General features: G+C 42.3%; 1 protein-coding gene across 3 annotated transcripts in view; it reads left to right on the top strand.

Annotated features, from left to right (window-relative positions):
* Nucleotides 1-14,913, top strand: part of BRAF (B-Raf proto-oncogene, serine/threonine kinase) — a 130,493-nt gene that overhangs the window by 16,835 nt on the left and 98,745 nt on the right. For 2 of the 3 annotated variants that reach the window (XM_005296375.5, XM_005296376.5), the window contains exon 2: nucleotides 5,603-5,704. In XM_005296375.5, the coding sequence (XP_005296432.1) occupies nucleotides 5,603-5,704 (102 nt within the window). Of the gene's footprint in view, nucleotides 1-4,039; nucleotides 4,381-5,602; nucleotides 5,705-14,913 lie in introns of all 3 variants that reach the window. The other variant, XM_042851830.2, reaches the window with a different exon arrangement.

Genomic DNA, 14,913 nt, shown 5'->3' with positions numbered 1-14,913 from the left:
GGAGAGAACAGCTGTGCATACCTTTCTATCAATGTTATAGAGGGCGAACAATTTATGCGTTTACCCTGTATAAGCTTTATACAGGGTAAAACGTATTTATTTGGGGTCTGGATCCCATTGGGAATTGGGTATCTGAGAGCTGGAGACAGGAGCACTTCTTAAGCTGTTTTCAGTTAAGCCTGCAGCTTGTGGGGGACGTGGTTCAGTCTTGGATCTGTGTTTGCAGCAGGCAAGCATGTCTGGCTCAAACAAGGCAAGGCACTGAAGTACCAAGCTGACAGGGAAAACAGGCTCAGAAGTAGTCTGGGCACATCAGGTGGCAGTCCCAAGAGGGTTTCGGTGATCCAGCCTATCACATAGGGTACCTTGTGTGGAAGCCCAACTGGACTCAAGGCCTTCTGCACTGGTACAGTATCAGTGGTGTGGACCTAACAGAGAAGAGATGTTGGAGCCATCAGGCTTCAAAATGGATTAAGTTACAGATTTGGGACCTGATACCCATAACAGTAGCTAATGGCATGGCATGAGGTGACAGCTACGGATGCTGTAGTGGTAAAGTCAAGTGTTCTTGTGCTACATGTGATTGACTGCCTCCATGAAGTAGTGGCTTGTTCACTGGCTAGCTGCAGTTAGGCAGGGACTTCCAGATTGCCTCAATCAGATTGAGTAATCACATGCTTCCTGCTTGAGATGGGTTGTACATATGTGGGGCTTCATTCTTAAGGAGCTGTTCTCCCTAGGACAGTCTATAGATTAGTGATCTCCAACCTTTTTATGCCCAAGATCATTTTTTGAATTTAGGAGCAACCCAGGATCTACCCCCTCTGCTCACTCCACCCCCCCCCTCCCGTTGCTTACTCTCCCCCACCCTCACTCACTTTCACCAGGCTGGGGTAGGGGGTTGGGGTTCGGGAAGGGTACAGGCTCTGGGCTGGGGCTGAGGGGTTCGCAGTGTGGAAGGGCACTCTGGGCTGAGCCTGGGCAGGGAATTGGGGTACAGGAGGAGGTCAGGGATGCAAGCTCTGGGAGGAAGTTTGGGTACAGGAAGGGGCTCTGAGCTGAGGCAGACTGTTAAGGTGCTGTAGGGGGTACAAGGTGCTGGCTCTGGGAGGGGGCTCAGGGCTGGGGCTTGGGGTGCAGGAGGGAGTATGGGGTGCTGGCTCTGAGGGGAGTCAGGGCTGGGGCAGAGGGTTGGGGTGCAGGAGGGAGTATGGGATGATGGCTCTGAGGGGAGTCAGGGCTGGGGCAGAGGTTTGGGGTGCAGGAGGGGGTTTGGGGTGCAGGAGGGGGTTTGGGTTGCTGGCTCTGGGAGGGGGTTCAGGGCTCGGGGATGGGGTGCAAGAGTGGGTTCGGAGTACAGGAGGAGTATGGGGTGCTGGCTCTGGGAGGGGGTTGGGGTGCGGTCTCCTACCAGGCAGCACTTACCTTGGGTGGCTCCCGGTTGGCAGTGCAGCAAGGCTAAGGCAGGCTCCCTGCCTGCTGTGGCCCCATGCTGCTCCTGGAAGGGGCCAACAAGCCACTGCGGCCCCAGGGGGAGGGGCATGTGGCTCTGCGCGCTGCCCCTCTCTGCAAGCACTGCCCCCCGCAGCTCCCATTGGCCACAGCTCCCTGTTCCTAGCCAATGGGAGCTGCGGGGGCGGTGCTTGCAGGCAGGAGTAGCGCGCAGAGGGAGAACCCTGACACACACACACCCGCCCCCAGGCTGCGCGGCCGCGCTGGCCTCTTCCGTGAGCGGCGTGGGGCTGGGGCAGGCAGGGAACCTGCCTTAGCGGCAGCCACGCTACACCACCAGAGATTGTGATTGATTGGTTGGTGACCACTGCTCTAGATGCAGCTTTTTTGAGATAAGATCCATGAGGTAAGGTTCAGAGCTTTCACTGACCTAGTATTCCCAGAAATGGTTGATTCAAACATATAGGATCCTCTCTATGTGCAAGGTAGAATGGGTGTTGTCTCCTGTGTTAAGCAATTCTTCAAGGATGGGGTTGGGCAGTGTACCACAATATGTCTAATTACTGGTTACTTGGCAGGAAAGAGAACCTGATTGTAGACAGAGTATTTCAATCAATGTGAGAGCCATATGAGTTGTCTCAGATTGAAGCTAGCTCTTTCACGAGTGGGGCATACCAGAGAGATCTGTTTGTGGTGTCTGCAAGCAACACACTATTGGAGTTCTGCATAACTTGTTTAATGATCCACTTTTGAGGGATGCTTTCTTTACTTACTGGATAGGGAGGGAGTTCATGTACCTTTCCTCCTGTAAGTAATGCACCTAAGGGAGTAGAGCTCAAGAGGTTAATTTTTCTGGTAGACTCCTTCCAACCATCTAGGAAAACAAACCAATTCCAATAGAAAAGGTCCATGATTCAGTGTGAAAAGGCATGGTTTAAAACTTATTGTGTGCTCTTCCCCAACTCCTTTGAGTACATTTGGCAGCTATTTGGGCTTTTCCAGGGCTTTAACTCCAGTTTTTGGCTCTGAAAGGCTGCTCTCTATCTGCCTATCAGCTGCTGAATAGAGAGGCCCTCTGTTCCTCCTGGTGCTGCTACTTCTGTTATCATAATAGTGTTAGAACAGTAGAACTGGAAGGAGGGAGAGAGAAAAAGCAGCTCAGAATAGTAACTGCTGGATGCAAAGTAGAAAACATATTTGCAGGGAGGGAGGAAGTCATTCACCCTCCAGCCACCACAGAGGAGAAATGGGGAAGCTTCTGATAGTACAGGGACAACCAATGAGACCACCTTGTCCGCTGGCAATTCCTTCCTCAACCACCTATGTATGTGATGCTGTTAGTGTAGGAATGGGATGTTGAGTCTTAAGCCCCTCCATGAGGTGGTTATCCATGGGTGGGATTTTCAGAAGTGCCTAAATGACTTAAAAGTGAAAGTTGCATTGAAAGCCAGCGAGACTTGATTCTGAATTCACTTAAGTGCTCTTGAAAATTGCCAACCCTACCAAGTGGAGAAATAGCTTAGGGACTCCAGCCATAGTGGTAGAGTGGATATCTCATGCTCACAGAAAGTGTGGTGTGGGCTGGGAACTCTGTGATCTCTGCTTAGTTTTAGGATACCTAAAGCCCTATTTAACACTGGAGGTAGATAAGTTTTTTATTTTGTGTGTAGTACATTTATAAGCTCAAGTGCCCGTGCTGGATGTCAACGAGGTGATTAAACTTTAGTGTAACAACCTCCTTTTCAACCACTTGATATATGAGCAGACTTATTAAATGAAGGTTCTCCTTTGATACTGGGGATTTCAGCTTGTGTCTTGAGTGAGCGTTAGGGCTCTGTTGACAGATCCAGTTGCTAAATATCTTCCAAGGTAGTGCTGGGATTCCACCTTAATCCTCCTGCCAACTTTCTTTCCCAACATCCAAGCCAGCAGGGTCTTATTCCATCAGTTTACCAAGTAAAACTCCCTACTCTCTTATCTGGAACAGATTAGATGACAGAGAGAGCTTTCTGATTCTTTTGATATGTATACATTGCACAGCTCTCTCATTGCTGCTTCTTGGCAGGCATACAACATAATGGTCATATTAATAAACATTTGTGTGAGTTCAGAGAAAAAGTTGGTCTTTACAGCCAGCCTCCACTGAGTTTACATATTAAGATTTGGAAGGCAGCCACAGAGTTCTGTTGAAATTGGCCTCATGAGAAGAAGCAAAATTTATCATCAGTGCTTCAAACTTGTATTGGGCTAGAGGTTACCCAACTGTCTTTCCACCTTGTTTTATTTTGGTGATGTCCCCATCCTTAATAGCTACTACAGAATAACAGATATCTTTATTAAAATATGAGTTAGGTGTGTTTTGAACTTCTAACATGTTTGTTCTGTGGTGCAGAAAGATTTTTCTCTTTACTTACCTTCTAGTATAATGTTTGAGACATTAATGGAGTTGGGGTTCTGTTACTGGTATCTTTTAATAGAACATAAAGCTAATTCCCTGCCATTTTATCCGTAACGGTATAAGTTCTATCACCACCATCCCACCTCTCTTCTTAGAGACTGAGGGATTTGTATTTTCTTTCACTGACAGGTCACAGGAATCTCTGAGGTTCTATTGGAAGAAGCAGTATGCAAGTCTCCATCCTGGAGCTGATGGCTTTTGAATTTTGAGCTATATTACTTTCTCACTAGTCTCTAAGTAATAGCATCAGTTTTGAATAGTGATACTTTTATAAATGGTACCTTCAGAGAACAGATAAGTATTTTTTCTCTGGCTTGTAGAAATTAAATCTTTCTCAGTTTTCATCACATTAAGTTGCTAGCAAATGTAATTCTAAGAAAAATAAAAATCTCTTTTCTGGAGGCCAGAGTCTATTGGTCCAACAAGTGAAAAAATTCGACTTCTACTGGATCAAAGTACCTTGTTTTCCTGTAAGTGAACTTACTATTGTATTGATTCAGCTTCAACAATTGAACATTGCATAGTGATGACTTACACTGCAAGGTAGCACTCATAGTCATCTCATAATACTAACAGTGGTTACAAGTTGCAGAGTCAGTGGGAAAAACTTGCAAACTGAGGCAATCTAGAGCCCCCAGTGTACAATGTATTTAAGATCAGGGCATTTAAATACTGCAGTGATAGGTACATTAGAAATATCTAAATCGGGGTCATCAATGTTCAGCACGCGGCTCGCCAGGGTAAGCACCCTGGTGGGCCGGGCCAGTTTTATTTACCTGCTGACGCGGCAGGTTCGGCCGATCGCGGCCCCCACTGGCCGCGGTTCGCCGTCCTGGGCCAATGGGGGTGGCGAGAAGCGGCGCTGGCCGCAGCTTCTCTCTGCCTCCATTGGCCCAGGACGGCAAACCGCGGCCAGTGCGGGCCGCGATCGGCCGAACCTGCCGCGTCAGCAGGTAAATAAAACTGGCCCGGCCCGCCAGGGTGCTTACCCTGGCGAGCCGCATGCCGAATGTTGCCGACCCCTGATCTAGATCATGTGATTACAGTAGTTACCAGTTTACCACTGAATGTTTGACATTTGTTGATTTGCAAGTGTCATCATAGCAACTTGAACAGATTAATAAAATCCTGAAACTTTGAACATTACATAGATTAGTTTTCTCCTCTAATCAGATTTCTGTTTTGTACTGTAACCTTAAACAAGTCACTGTACCTCTTTACCTCAGTTTCCCCATCTGTAAAATGGAGATAAGACTTTGTAAAGTGTTTTGAGATCTCCATATAAAAAGTAATATATGAGAGAGATGTTTGTTTTTAGCAGTTCCTGCATTTCAAAATGAAAGGGTCTTTGCTCAGTTTAGTTTAAGACTGGAACAGAACTGAGACTGTATTGATACAGATAGTAGGTGATCATAATAACCACCAGTCGCTGTTTTTGATTGATGTTACTGATACTTTGAAATGGTATTTTCATTAAGGACTTCTGTCAACAAAGCTCTGGAAAAAATGATTAATTTGGGTCTAGGACACATTTTACAGTCATTTCAGTAAAATATGGAGTCTGACTTTTTTCAGCCTTAAAGATTAACTTAGTTTTTAGCTACTAAGATGTGAGTTCATGGTTTTTAATTTTTTAAAATCTGTCCCAGACTTGCCTCTTTTGATTTATAAAAATATATTTTTATATTTTAGGTATGGAATATCAAACAGATGATTAAGTTAACACAAGAACACATAGAGGCGCTGCTGGACAAGTTTGGAGGAGAGCATAACCCACCATCAATATACTTGGAGGTAAGCTTTGAGTATCAAATGAACTCCATTGAGTTAGTGTAATATGCTGTATATTTTTCAAGTATAAAGTAATTGTCCAGTAGAAGACTGACAGAAATACTTGTAATAGAGAACTATTTCTTCCTTGACTATATAAAAACAAATTATGCTTCTAATACTTAAAGATAGAAAAGAGATATTAGTGAGTCTTTCCCTCTTTTGTGACAAGCTGTAGGGTTCCTGGTGAGTAATGTGTGTACTACTGAGGGAAAGGCAGAAAACTATTGAAGTAGGTGCGCTGTTACAACTAGCGTAAAACATAAACTCTTAGCGGCAGCTTTCCATTCTGCATTCTAAGTGCGTGTAGGTGTGCATATGTATATATCTGGTTGCAACTCCATAGGTAAGATAGAGTTGTGTTGTGCATTGAAACCTTTATTTTGTCTAGGGAGAAATACAAACTTAAAACCAATTCCCCAAATTTAGAACACTTACTCTTTGAGCAGAGTGAATTTTCTGAGAATGTATAAGTAAATCTGTTAATTTGTTTGCATTATAATTAATAAAATTATTACTTTTTAAGAAATGTAGTAGTATTTGGTTTTTGTTCCAAATAATCCTAATGGAATAACATACTTGAAATTTACCATGATAGTTGAAATTCTTTGAAATCTTAAACTGTTTGAGGTAACTAGTTATAATTAAGCTATGTTGTTGTCTAAATGGGATCAGTTCAACAGCTCAGGTAACTCTCAAATGGGACCATTTGTGACATCAATGCAACCAGTTCCCCTCCCTTTCTGTACATCTAACTTGCATGCAACAGTTTTATTAGTTGTAGTGGCTCAGTTGTATGAGGGAGACTGGACATATAATGAGTTCTTCTTGGTTAGATTATTTGCCCCAACTGTCATTGCTCTTTAAAGATTCTGTAGTGCAGACTAGTGAGCTAGTAATTTGCCTTTGCTCCATTGCATGTTAAGGCAAAACTGCTGGGGGCCCAAGCACAGGGGGAGCCCTTAGAGCATGGACACTGGGACTCTAGGATTGAGTTCTCACTGCCTTTATTCACATAGCACTGATTTTACTAACACAGCACTCTGATAAATCCATTGCAGTTTAAGGGCCAGATTCACCATTACACTTAGGTTGCTTTGCTCTGCTTTGGTGTACTGCTCTTAAAAGTTAAAATAATAAAAAATTGTTATATTTTTAACAAATTATTATAAATATGTGATTGCATTCTCTTTGTGTTTCTTGCTTGGTGTTCATATATGACATTTTTAAAAAATGAAGATAATTCTCAAACCAAAAAGCTGCTACTTTCTCTTAACCTTAACTTCATCACATCAGTAAGTTTAAGGATAAAAACATTACAGGAATGTTGTAATTCGACCAGGAAATTCAGAGATAAGGTTACACTTAAAAGAAATCCAGATTTGTTAAGGTATGAAAATGCATATTTAAGGCACCCAGATGCATCTAGGGGATAAAGAGATAGGATTAAAACTGATATTTAAACATATGAAAGAAATACCTAATCTGGGACCAGAAACACTAAAATACTTTAATCAGAATCCTATATTCTTGGCATAACATCACTGCAGGCAGAGATAAGATTGTTTGGTTGCCTTGACTGTGCATTTCTATATCTAAACATGTTAAGATTTCTTTGATCAACTTGTTTGTTTTAGCCTGGTGCAAAAGTAGTGGTTGTCGCTTACTAGCTTGTTAGAAGTTGCCGTGACACAATTGGTCTGAAACTCTAGTGTATCACAGTGCTGGATATAAAGCAGCCTGACACACAACAAACAAAAACACATCTTGGTGTTGATTGCAGGGTTGAAAGTACAAAAATGTAGAAAATATGTTCCACCATCTTATTAGAAACAGTATGGTTGCCAAAGTATGGAATACAAATGTTAAATTTCAGCAAGTGCATATGAACAAATTTACCAAGAAATTCTCTACATATAAGAGACTTTAGAAGGGAGATAAGGGAATACTGATAAGTAAGTTACAAGCAGCTCAACAGATATGCATACCGTTGAGAAATCTAATAAAAATGGAAAAACAATGTGGATAACCTGTGCACCACCATCTTGCCTGTTGCTCAGGCCCTTACCAGGGCATCATTTTCAAATCAGACCTCTTTTGGTTTTCATGACCAGGCTATGTCTACATCTTGCAGATTCTTTTGGCATGACATACCTAAAATATGCCTTTCTTTTCCATCCACACAGCTAAAACTTTTGACCAGGTCTGATCATATCATGTGTAAATTATTGCAACATCCTTTCCTGTCCTTGACAAATGCAATCTTGTCCCATTCCTGCCTATTCAGAATTCTCCTGCAAATATACTTTTCCTAGCCCATCACTTTGACAATGTCAGCCCTTTCTTTGCATCTCTTTTTCTGTTGAATCAAACATAAGATACTTGTCTTTGTTTTCAAGGCCCTTTGTGGCCTGTCCTCACCTTTCTTGTCCTCTCATTCACTATCAAGATGTGGACTTTGTCTCAGATTGACCCATGATACCAGCCTCCATTGCCCACATGTTAAATTTTCAGAGAAGCACCTTTGTGCTTTCTTCCATGCTGCCCCTCATGCATGGTAGGAACTCCCCATGAACATCTGCAAAAGTAACTTACTGTCCTCCTTCAAAATCCTCCTTAAAACTCTTTCTTTGTACTTCCCATCAGTATCTGTCCATTGTATCTTCTCTGATGCTTAGTGTGCCCTTTGTTGGAATACTGAGAACTTAGTGACAATAGTTGAGCACTGCTAGGGAAAAAACTGCTTCAGTGTTGAGCAATGAAAGATGTGGAAACATGCAAAACATCTTTCTGGGGACTAAAACACAACTTATTTTAAAAAAAATCAATCAGAAATGGTTTTAAAAAGTGATACAACAGACAGTTGCTGCTGGCTCCTCTTGATCCAACAAGTGACTGTAAAAAAAGGGAATGCTGGTTACTTCCACAAAAACAGAGCAAAAATTCAGTTGTTGCCACCAAGCATATATGTATTGTTTTGTGTGTAAGGTGCTCAGGAATGAAAAATCAGTCAGGGAGACAACCCTTAACCCTCATCAAAGATTTCCAGATATACTCCTTGGAACACTTGCAGTGAGTCTACAGAGAGCTGTGCTGGCTGTTTTTGTTTCCAGCTGCTCCTGCAGTTGACAAAGCTCTTCATTGCAAAGAAGAGTATAGAAGCCTGTAAAAGCAGCTGGAAACAAATAGGAGCCCTTGTCTCTCCTTCTGCTGGAGTCCACTGCTACTTGGAGGAAGAGAAAAGACTGGAGACACTGCCAAGTATTAGAGCAGTCCGCAGGAGAAGAATGTTGAGGTGAAAATGGAGTGACGCGTTCGGGAAGCATGTCAAGGGGAGAAGGGAGCTAAGAAAATGTCTACACAGCCTACAGGAGCAAGTCTCCCAACCTGGGTTGAGAGCCCACTCTCCTCTCTAGGTTTTAGTGCTGGAGCTTCAATCTGAGCTGCAGTTTCAAAGTTGCTGTCTACCCAACTATTTTTAGAGCTCTAGTGCGAGCCTTGCTAACCCAAGTCTGTTGTCCTGGGCTCGGAGGCTCACTCCCACGGGCTGTGTGGATATACTGTAAGTGACGGGGACACAGGTTGGGGACAAAAAGGAACATAACTGCAGAGAAACTTGCAGGAGAGTGGTGAAGGAGAAGAGGGAGAGGTGAAATGAAGAACAAAAAATACAATACGATTAACTGACCAAAAATGATAAAACACGTGTCTTGTTAGAAAGCCAAAACAACATTAAATATTTTTCTGAGTAGTCTTCTGTATAAACTATTGTTATATTTAATCTATCAATTTAAGTATCGCCCAGTATTCTCTAACATGGTTGTAACGGGGCTCTTCTGTCCATACAGCCTACATGGAATAACCAGTTTTGGGTACAACCACATTTAAACATATTTTTTGTAGTGTAGCTGAGGGTTAATTTTATTTTGGGTCATCTCAGTTTTTCTCAAATTCTCTTTCAATAACTCATCGTATTAGGGCACAGTTTTGTCCAGTTTCAGCAGGTACTCTGCATAAGAACGGCCATACTGGGTCAGATCAATGGTTCATCTAGCCCAGTATCCTGTCTTCTGACGGTGGCCAATGCCAGGTGCTTCAGAGGGAATGAACAGACCGGATAATCAAGTGATCCATCCTGTGTTGCCCATTCTCAACTTCTAGCAAACAGAGGCTAGGGACACTTCAGAGCATGCTTTTGTATCCCTGCCTATCCTGGCTAATAGCCATTGATGGACCTATCCTCCAGGAAATTATCGAGTTATTTTTTTGAACCCTGTTATAGTCTTGGTCTTCACAACATCATCTGGCAAAGAATTCCACAGGTTGATTGTGCGTTGTGTGAAGAAATACTTCCTTTTGTTGGTTTTAAACCTGCAGCCTATTAATTTCATTTGGTGACCCCTAGGTCTTGTGTTCTGAGAAGGAGTAAATAACACTTCCTTATTTATTTTCTTCACACCAATCATGATTTTATAGACCTCTATCACATCCCCGCCTTAGTCATCTCTTTTCCAAGTTGAAAAGTCCCAGTCTTATTAACCTCTCCTTATATGGAAGCTGTTCCTTACCCCTAATCATTTTTGTTTCCCTTTTCTGAACCTTTTCCAATTCCAATATACCTTTATTTATTTATTTATTTATTTATTTATTGGAGAAGGAACAACCAGATCTGCACGCAGTATTCAAGATGTGGGAGTACTATGGATTTGTCTAGAGGCAATATGATATTGTCTGTCTTCTCTCCCTTTCTTAATGATTCCCAACATTCTATTAGCTTTTTTGACTGCCACTGCACATTGAGTGGATGCTTTCCGAAAATTATCCATGTTAACTCTTTCTCTTTCTCGAGTGGTAACAGCTAATTTAGACCCCCGTCATTTTATATGTATAGTTGGGATTATGTTTTCTAATGTGCATTACTTTGCATTTGTCGGCATTGAATTTCATCTGCCATTTTGTTGCCCAGTCACCCAGTTTAGTGAGATCCACTTGTAACTCTTCGCAGTCTGCTTTGGACTTGCCTGTCTTGAGTAGTTTTGTATCATCTGCAAATTTTGCCACCTCACTGTTTACCCCCTTTTCCAGATCATTTATGAGTATGTTGAATAGGACTGGTCCCAGTACAGACCCCTGGAGGACATCACTATTTACCTCTCTCCATTCAGAAAACTGCCCATTTAGTTCTATCTTTTAACCAGTTACGGATCCAGGAGAGGATATTCCCTCTTATTCCATGACCGCTTACTTTGCTTAAGAGCCTTTGGTGAGGGACCTTGTCAAAGCTTTCTGAAAACAGTATCCCCGATAATGTCACAGCTAACCTGGTGGCTGAACTTTGTGACTTTGTCCTCACCCACAACTATTTCACATTTGGGGACAATATATATCTTCAAGTCAGTGGCACTGCTATGGGTACCTGCATGGCCCCACAGTATGCCAACATTTTCATGGCTGACTTAGAACAACGCTTCCTTAGCTCTCGTCCCCTAACGCCCCATCTCTACTTACACTACATTGATGACATCTTCATCATCTGGACCCATGGAAAAGAAGCCCTTGAGGAATTCCACTATGATTTCAATAATTTCCATCCCACCATCAACCTCAGCCTAGATCAATCCACACAAGCGGTCCATTTCCTGGACACTACTGTGCTAATAAGCGATGGTCACGTAAATACCACCCTATACCGGAAACTTACTGACCGCTATACTTACCGACGTGCCTCCAGCTTCCATCCAGGACACACCACACAATCCATTGTCTACAGCCAAGCTCTAAGATACAACCGCATTTGCTCCAATCCCTCAGACAGAGACAAGCACCTACAAGATCTCTATCAAGCATTCTTAAAACTACAATACCCACCTGCTGAAGTGAAAAAACAGATTGACAGAGCCAGATGAGTACCCAGAAGTCACCTCCTACAAGACAGGCCCAACAAAGAAAATAACAGAACACCACTAGCTGTCACCTTCAGCCCCCAACTAAAACCTCTCCAGCACATCATCAGAGATCTACAACCTATCCTGAAAGATGATCCCTCACTCTCACAGGTCTTGGGAGACAGACCTGTCCTCGCTTACAGACAACCCCCCAACCTGAAGCAAATACTCACCAGCAACCACACATCACTGAACAAAAACACTGACCCAGGAACCTATCCTGGCAACAAAGACCGATGCCAACTCTGCCCACATCTATTCAAGCGACATCATCATAGGACCTAATCACATCAGCCATGCCATCAGGAGCTCGTTCACCTGCACATCTACCAATGTGATATATGCCATCATGTGCCAGCAATGCCCCTCTGCCATGTACATTGACCAAACCAGAGAGTCTCTATGCAAAAGAATTAATGGACACAAATCTGACATCAGGAATCATAACATTCAAAAACCAGTAGGAGAACACTTTAACCTGTCTGGTCATTGAATGTCAGACTTGCGGGTGGCAATTTTGCAACAAAAAAGCTTCAAAAACAGACTCCAACGAGAAATTGCTGAGCTTGGATTGATATGCAAATTAGATACGATCAACTTAGCCATTCCCAGACTCTATTTAAGCCTGAGCCATTACAAACTATCTCCCCATGTAAGTACTCTCACACTTCTTATCAAAGGTTTCAGAGTAGCAGCCGTGTTAGTAAGACAACTCCCACCTGTTCATGCTCTCTGTATGTGTGTATATATATATCTCCTCAATATATGTTCCATTCTATGCATCCGAAGAAGTGGGCTGTAGCCCACAAAAGCTTATGCTCAAATAAATTTGTTAGTCTCTAAGGTGCCACAAGTACTCCTGTTCTTTTTGCGGATACAGACTAACATGACTGCTACTCTGAAACCTGAAAATCTAAGTACGCTATATCCACTGGATCACCCTGGTCTACATACTTGTTGACCCCCCTCCTAGAATTCTAGTAGATTAGTGAGATATGGTTTCCCTTAACAAAAACCATGTTGGCTCTTCCCCAGCAAATAGTGTTCATCTCTGTGTCTGATAGTTCTGTTCTTTACTACAGTAACTAGCAAATTGGTTAAAACTAAAGTTAGGCTTACCGGACTGTAATTGCCAGGACCCCTTTTTAAAAATTGGTGTCACATTAGCTATTCTCCAGCCATTTAGTTCAGGAGCTAATTTAAATGATAGGTTACATACCACAGTTAGTAGTTCTGCAATTTCATATTTGAGTTCCTTTAAAATTCTTGGGTGAACACCATCTGCTCCTGGTGGCTTATTACTGTTTTTAGTTTATCAGTTTATTCCAATACCAGTAAATAAATATCAGTTTATTCCAATCTGCGGCGGTTCTTGAGATTATTGTCCTAAAAAAGAATGGCTCAGGTTTGGGAATCTCCCTCAAATCCTCAGCCATGAAGACAATGCAAAGAATTTATTTAGTTTCTCTGGAATGGCCTTATCTTCTTGAGTGCTCCTTTAGCATCTTGATTGTCCAGTGGACCCACTGGTTTAGCAGGTTTCTTGCTTCTGATGTACTTAAAAAACATTTTTTTTTTTTTTTTGCTGTTACTTTTTGAGTCTTTGGCTAGTTGTTCTTCAAATTCTTTTTAGGACGTCCTGATTATATATATAACAGAGTTTATGCTCCTTTCTATTTTCCTCAATAGGATTTAACTTGCACTTTTTAAAGGTTGCTTTAGTTTCTCTAAGCTGCTTCTTTTACTTTGTTTAGCCATGGTGGCACTGTTTTGGTGGTCTTACTATGTTTTTTAATCTGGATGGTAGTGTCAAGTTTTCAATTTACTTTTGGATTGGTTAATACAGAAAGAAGAGATGAATAAACATTGTATTGTTTTGCCTTGGAGAAGCTGCAAGAGCATCTTGACATTCTATAGCACACTTTGGTAGTATTCTGTATCACAGCCACTAAAAAACTGCACTCTGGAATTAAAAATATCTGTTCTTAAAGTGGTGGAAAGACAACAATTGCTGAAGTGCTGTTTCCCCAAATGTGCAGTGTATGATTAGCTGTGATTGGCCACTTAAAAGGTGGCTGATCATATTGCGAGCACCCTAAAGGAAAATTGATTGTTAGACCTGGTATATGCACTTTCAGGACTTATATTTTTATTTTTTAGAATCCTCAAAATAAGAACTAGTGTCACTTTTGACACTAGCAACAAGACTGATGATAGGTTTCAGAGTAGCAGCCGTGTTAGTCTGTATCCGCCAAAAGAACAGGAGTACTTGTGGCACCTTAGAGACTTACAAATTTATTAGAGCATAAGCTTTCGTGGGCTACAGCCCACTTCTTCGGATGCATAGAATGGAACATATATTGAGGATATGTGTGTACACACACACACACACACACACACACACACACACACGTTGTCTTACCAACTCTGAGGCCAATTAAGTAAGAGAAAAAAACTTAGCCCAGTACAGACGGTTTGATAAGAAGTGTGAGAATACTTACAAGGGGAGATAGATTCAATGTTTGTAATGGCTCAGCCATTCCCAGTCCTTATTCAAGCCTAATTTGATTGTATCTAAATTAAATTAATGGAGATATCCCATCTCCTAGAACTGGAAGGGACCTTGAAAGGTCATTGAGTCCAGCCCCCTGCCTTCACTAGCAGGACCAAGTACTGATTTTGCCCCAGATCCCCAAGTGGCCCCCTCAAGGATTGAACTCACAACCCTGGGCTTAGCAGGCCAATGCTCAAACCACTGAGCTATCCCTCCCCCTCTAGTTTGCATATCAATTCCAGCTCAGCAGTCTCTCCTTGGAGTCTGTTTTTGAAGCTTTTTTGTTGTAAAATAGCCACCTGCAGGTCTGTCATTAAATGACCAGACAGGTTAAAGTGTTCTCCCACTGGTTTTTGAGTATTATGATTCCTGATGTCAGATTTGTGTCCATTAATTCTTTTGCATAGAGACTGTCCGGTTTGGCCAATGTACATGGCAGAGGGGCATTGCTGGCACATATCACATTGGTAGATGTGCAGGTGAACGAGCCCCTGATGATATGTCTGATATGATTAGGTCCTATGATGATGTCACTTGAATAGATGTGGACAGAGTTGGCATCGGGCTTTGTTGCCAGGATAGGTTCCTGGGTCAGTGTTTTTGTTCAGTGATGTGTGGTTGCTGGTGAGTATTTGCTTCAGGGGTTGCTTGGGGGGGTTGTCTGTAAGCGAGGA

Source organism: Chrysemys picta, chromosome 1 (assembly GCF_011386835.1).
Source record: "Chrysemys picta bellii isolate R12L10 chromosome 1, ASM1138683v2, whole genome shotgun sequence".
Classification (NCBI taxonomy): domain Eukaryota; kingdom Metazoa; phylum Chordata; order Testudines; family Emydidae; genus Chrysemys; species Chrysemys picta.
Note: the sequence above shows the minus strand (reverse complement) of the source record. Positions and strands in the feature narration are given on the sequence as shown.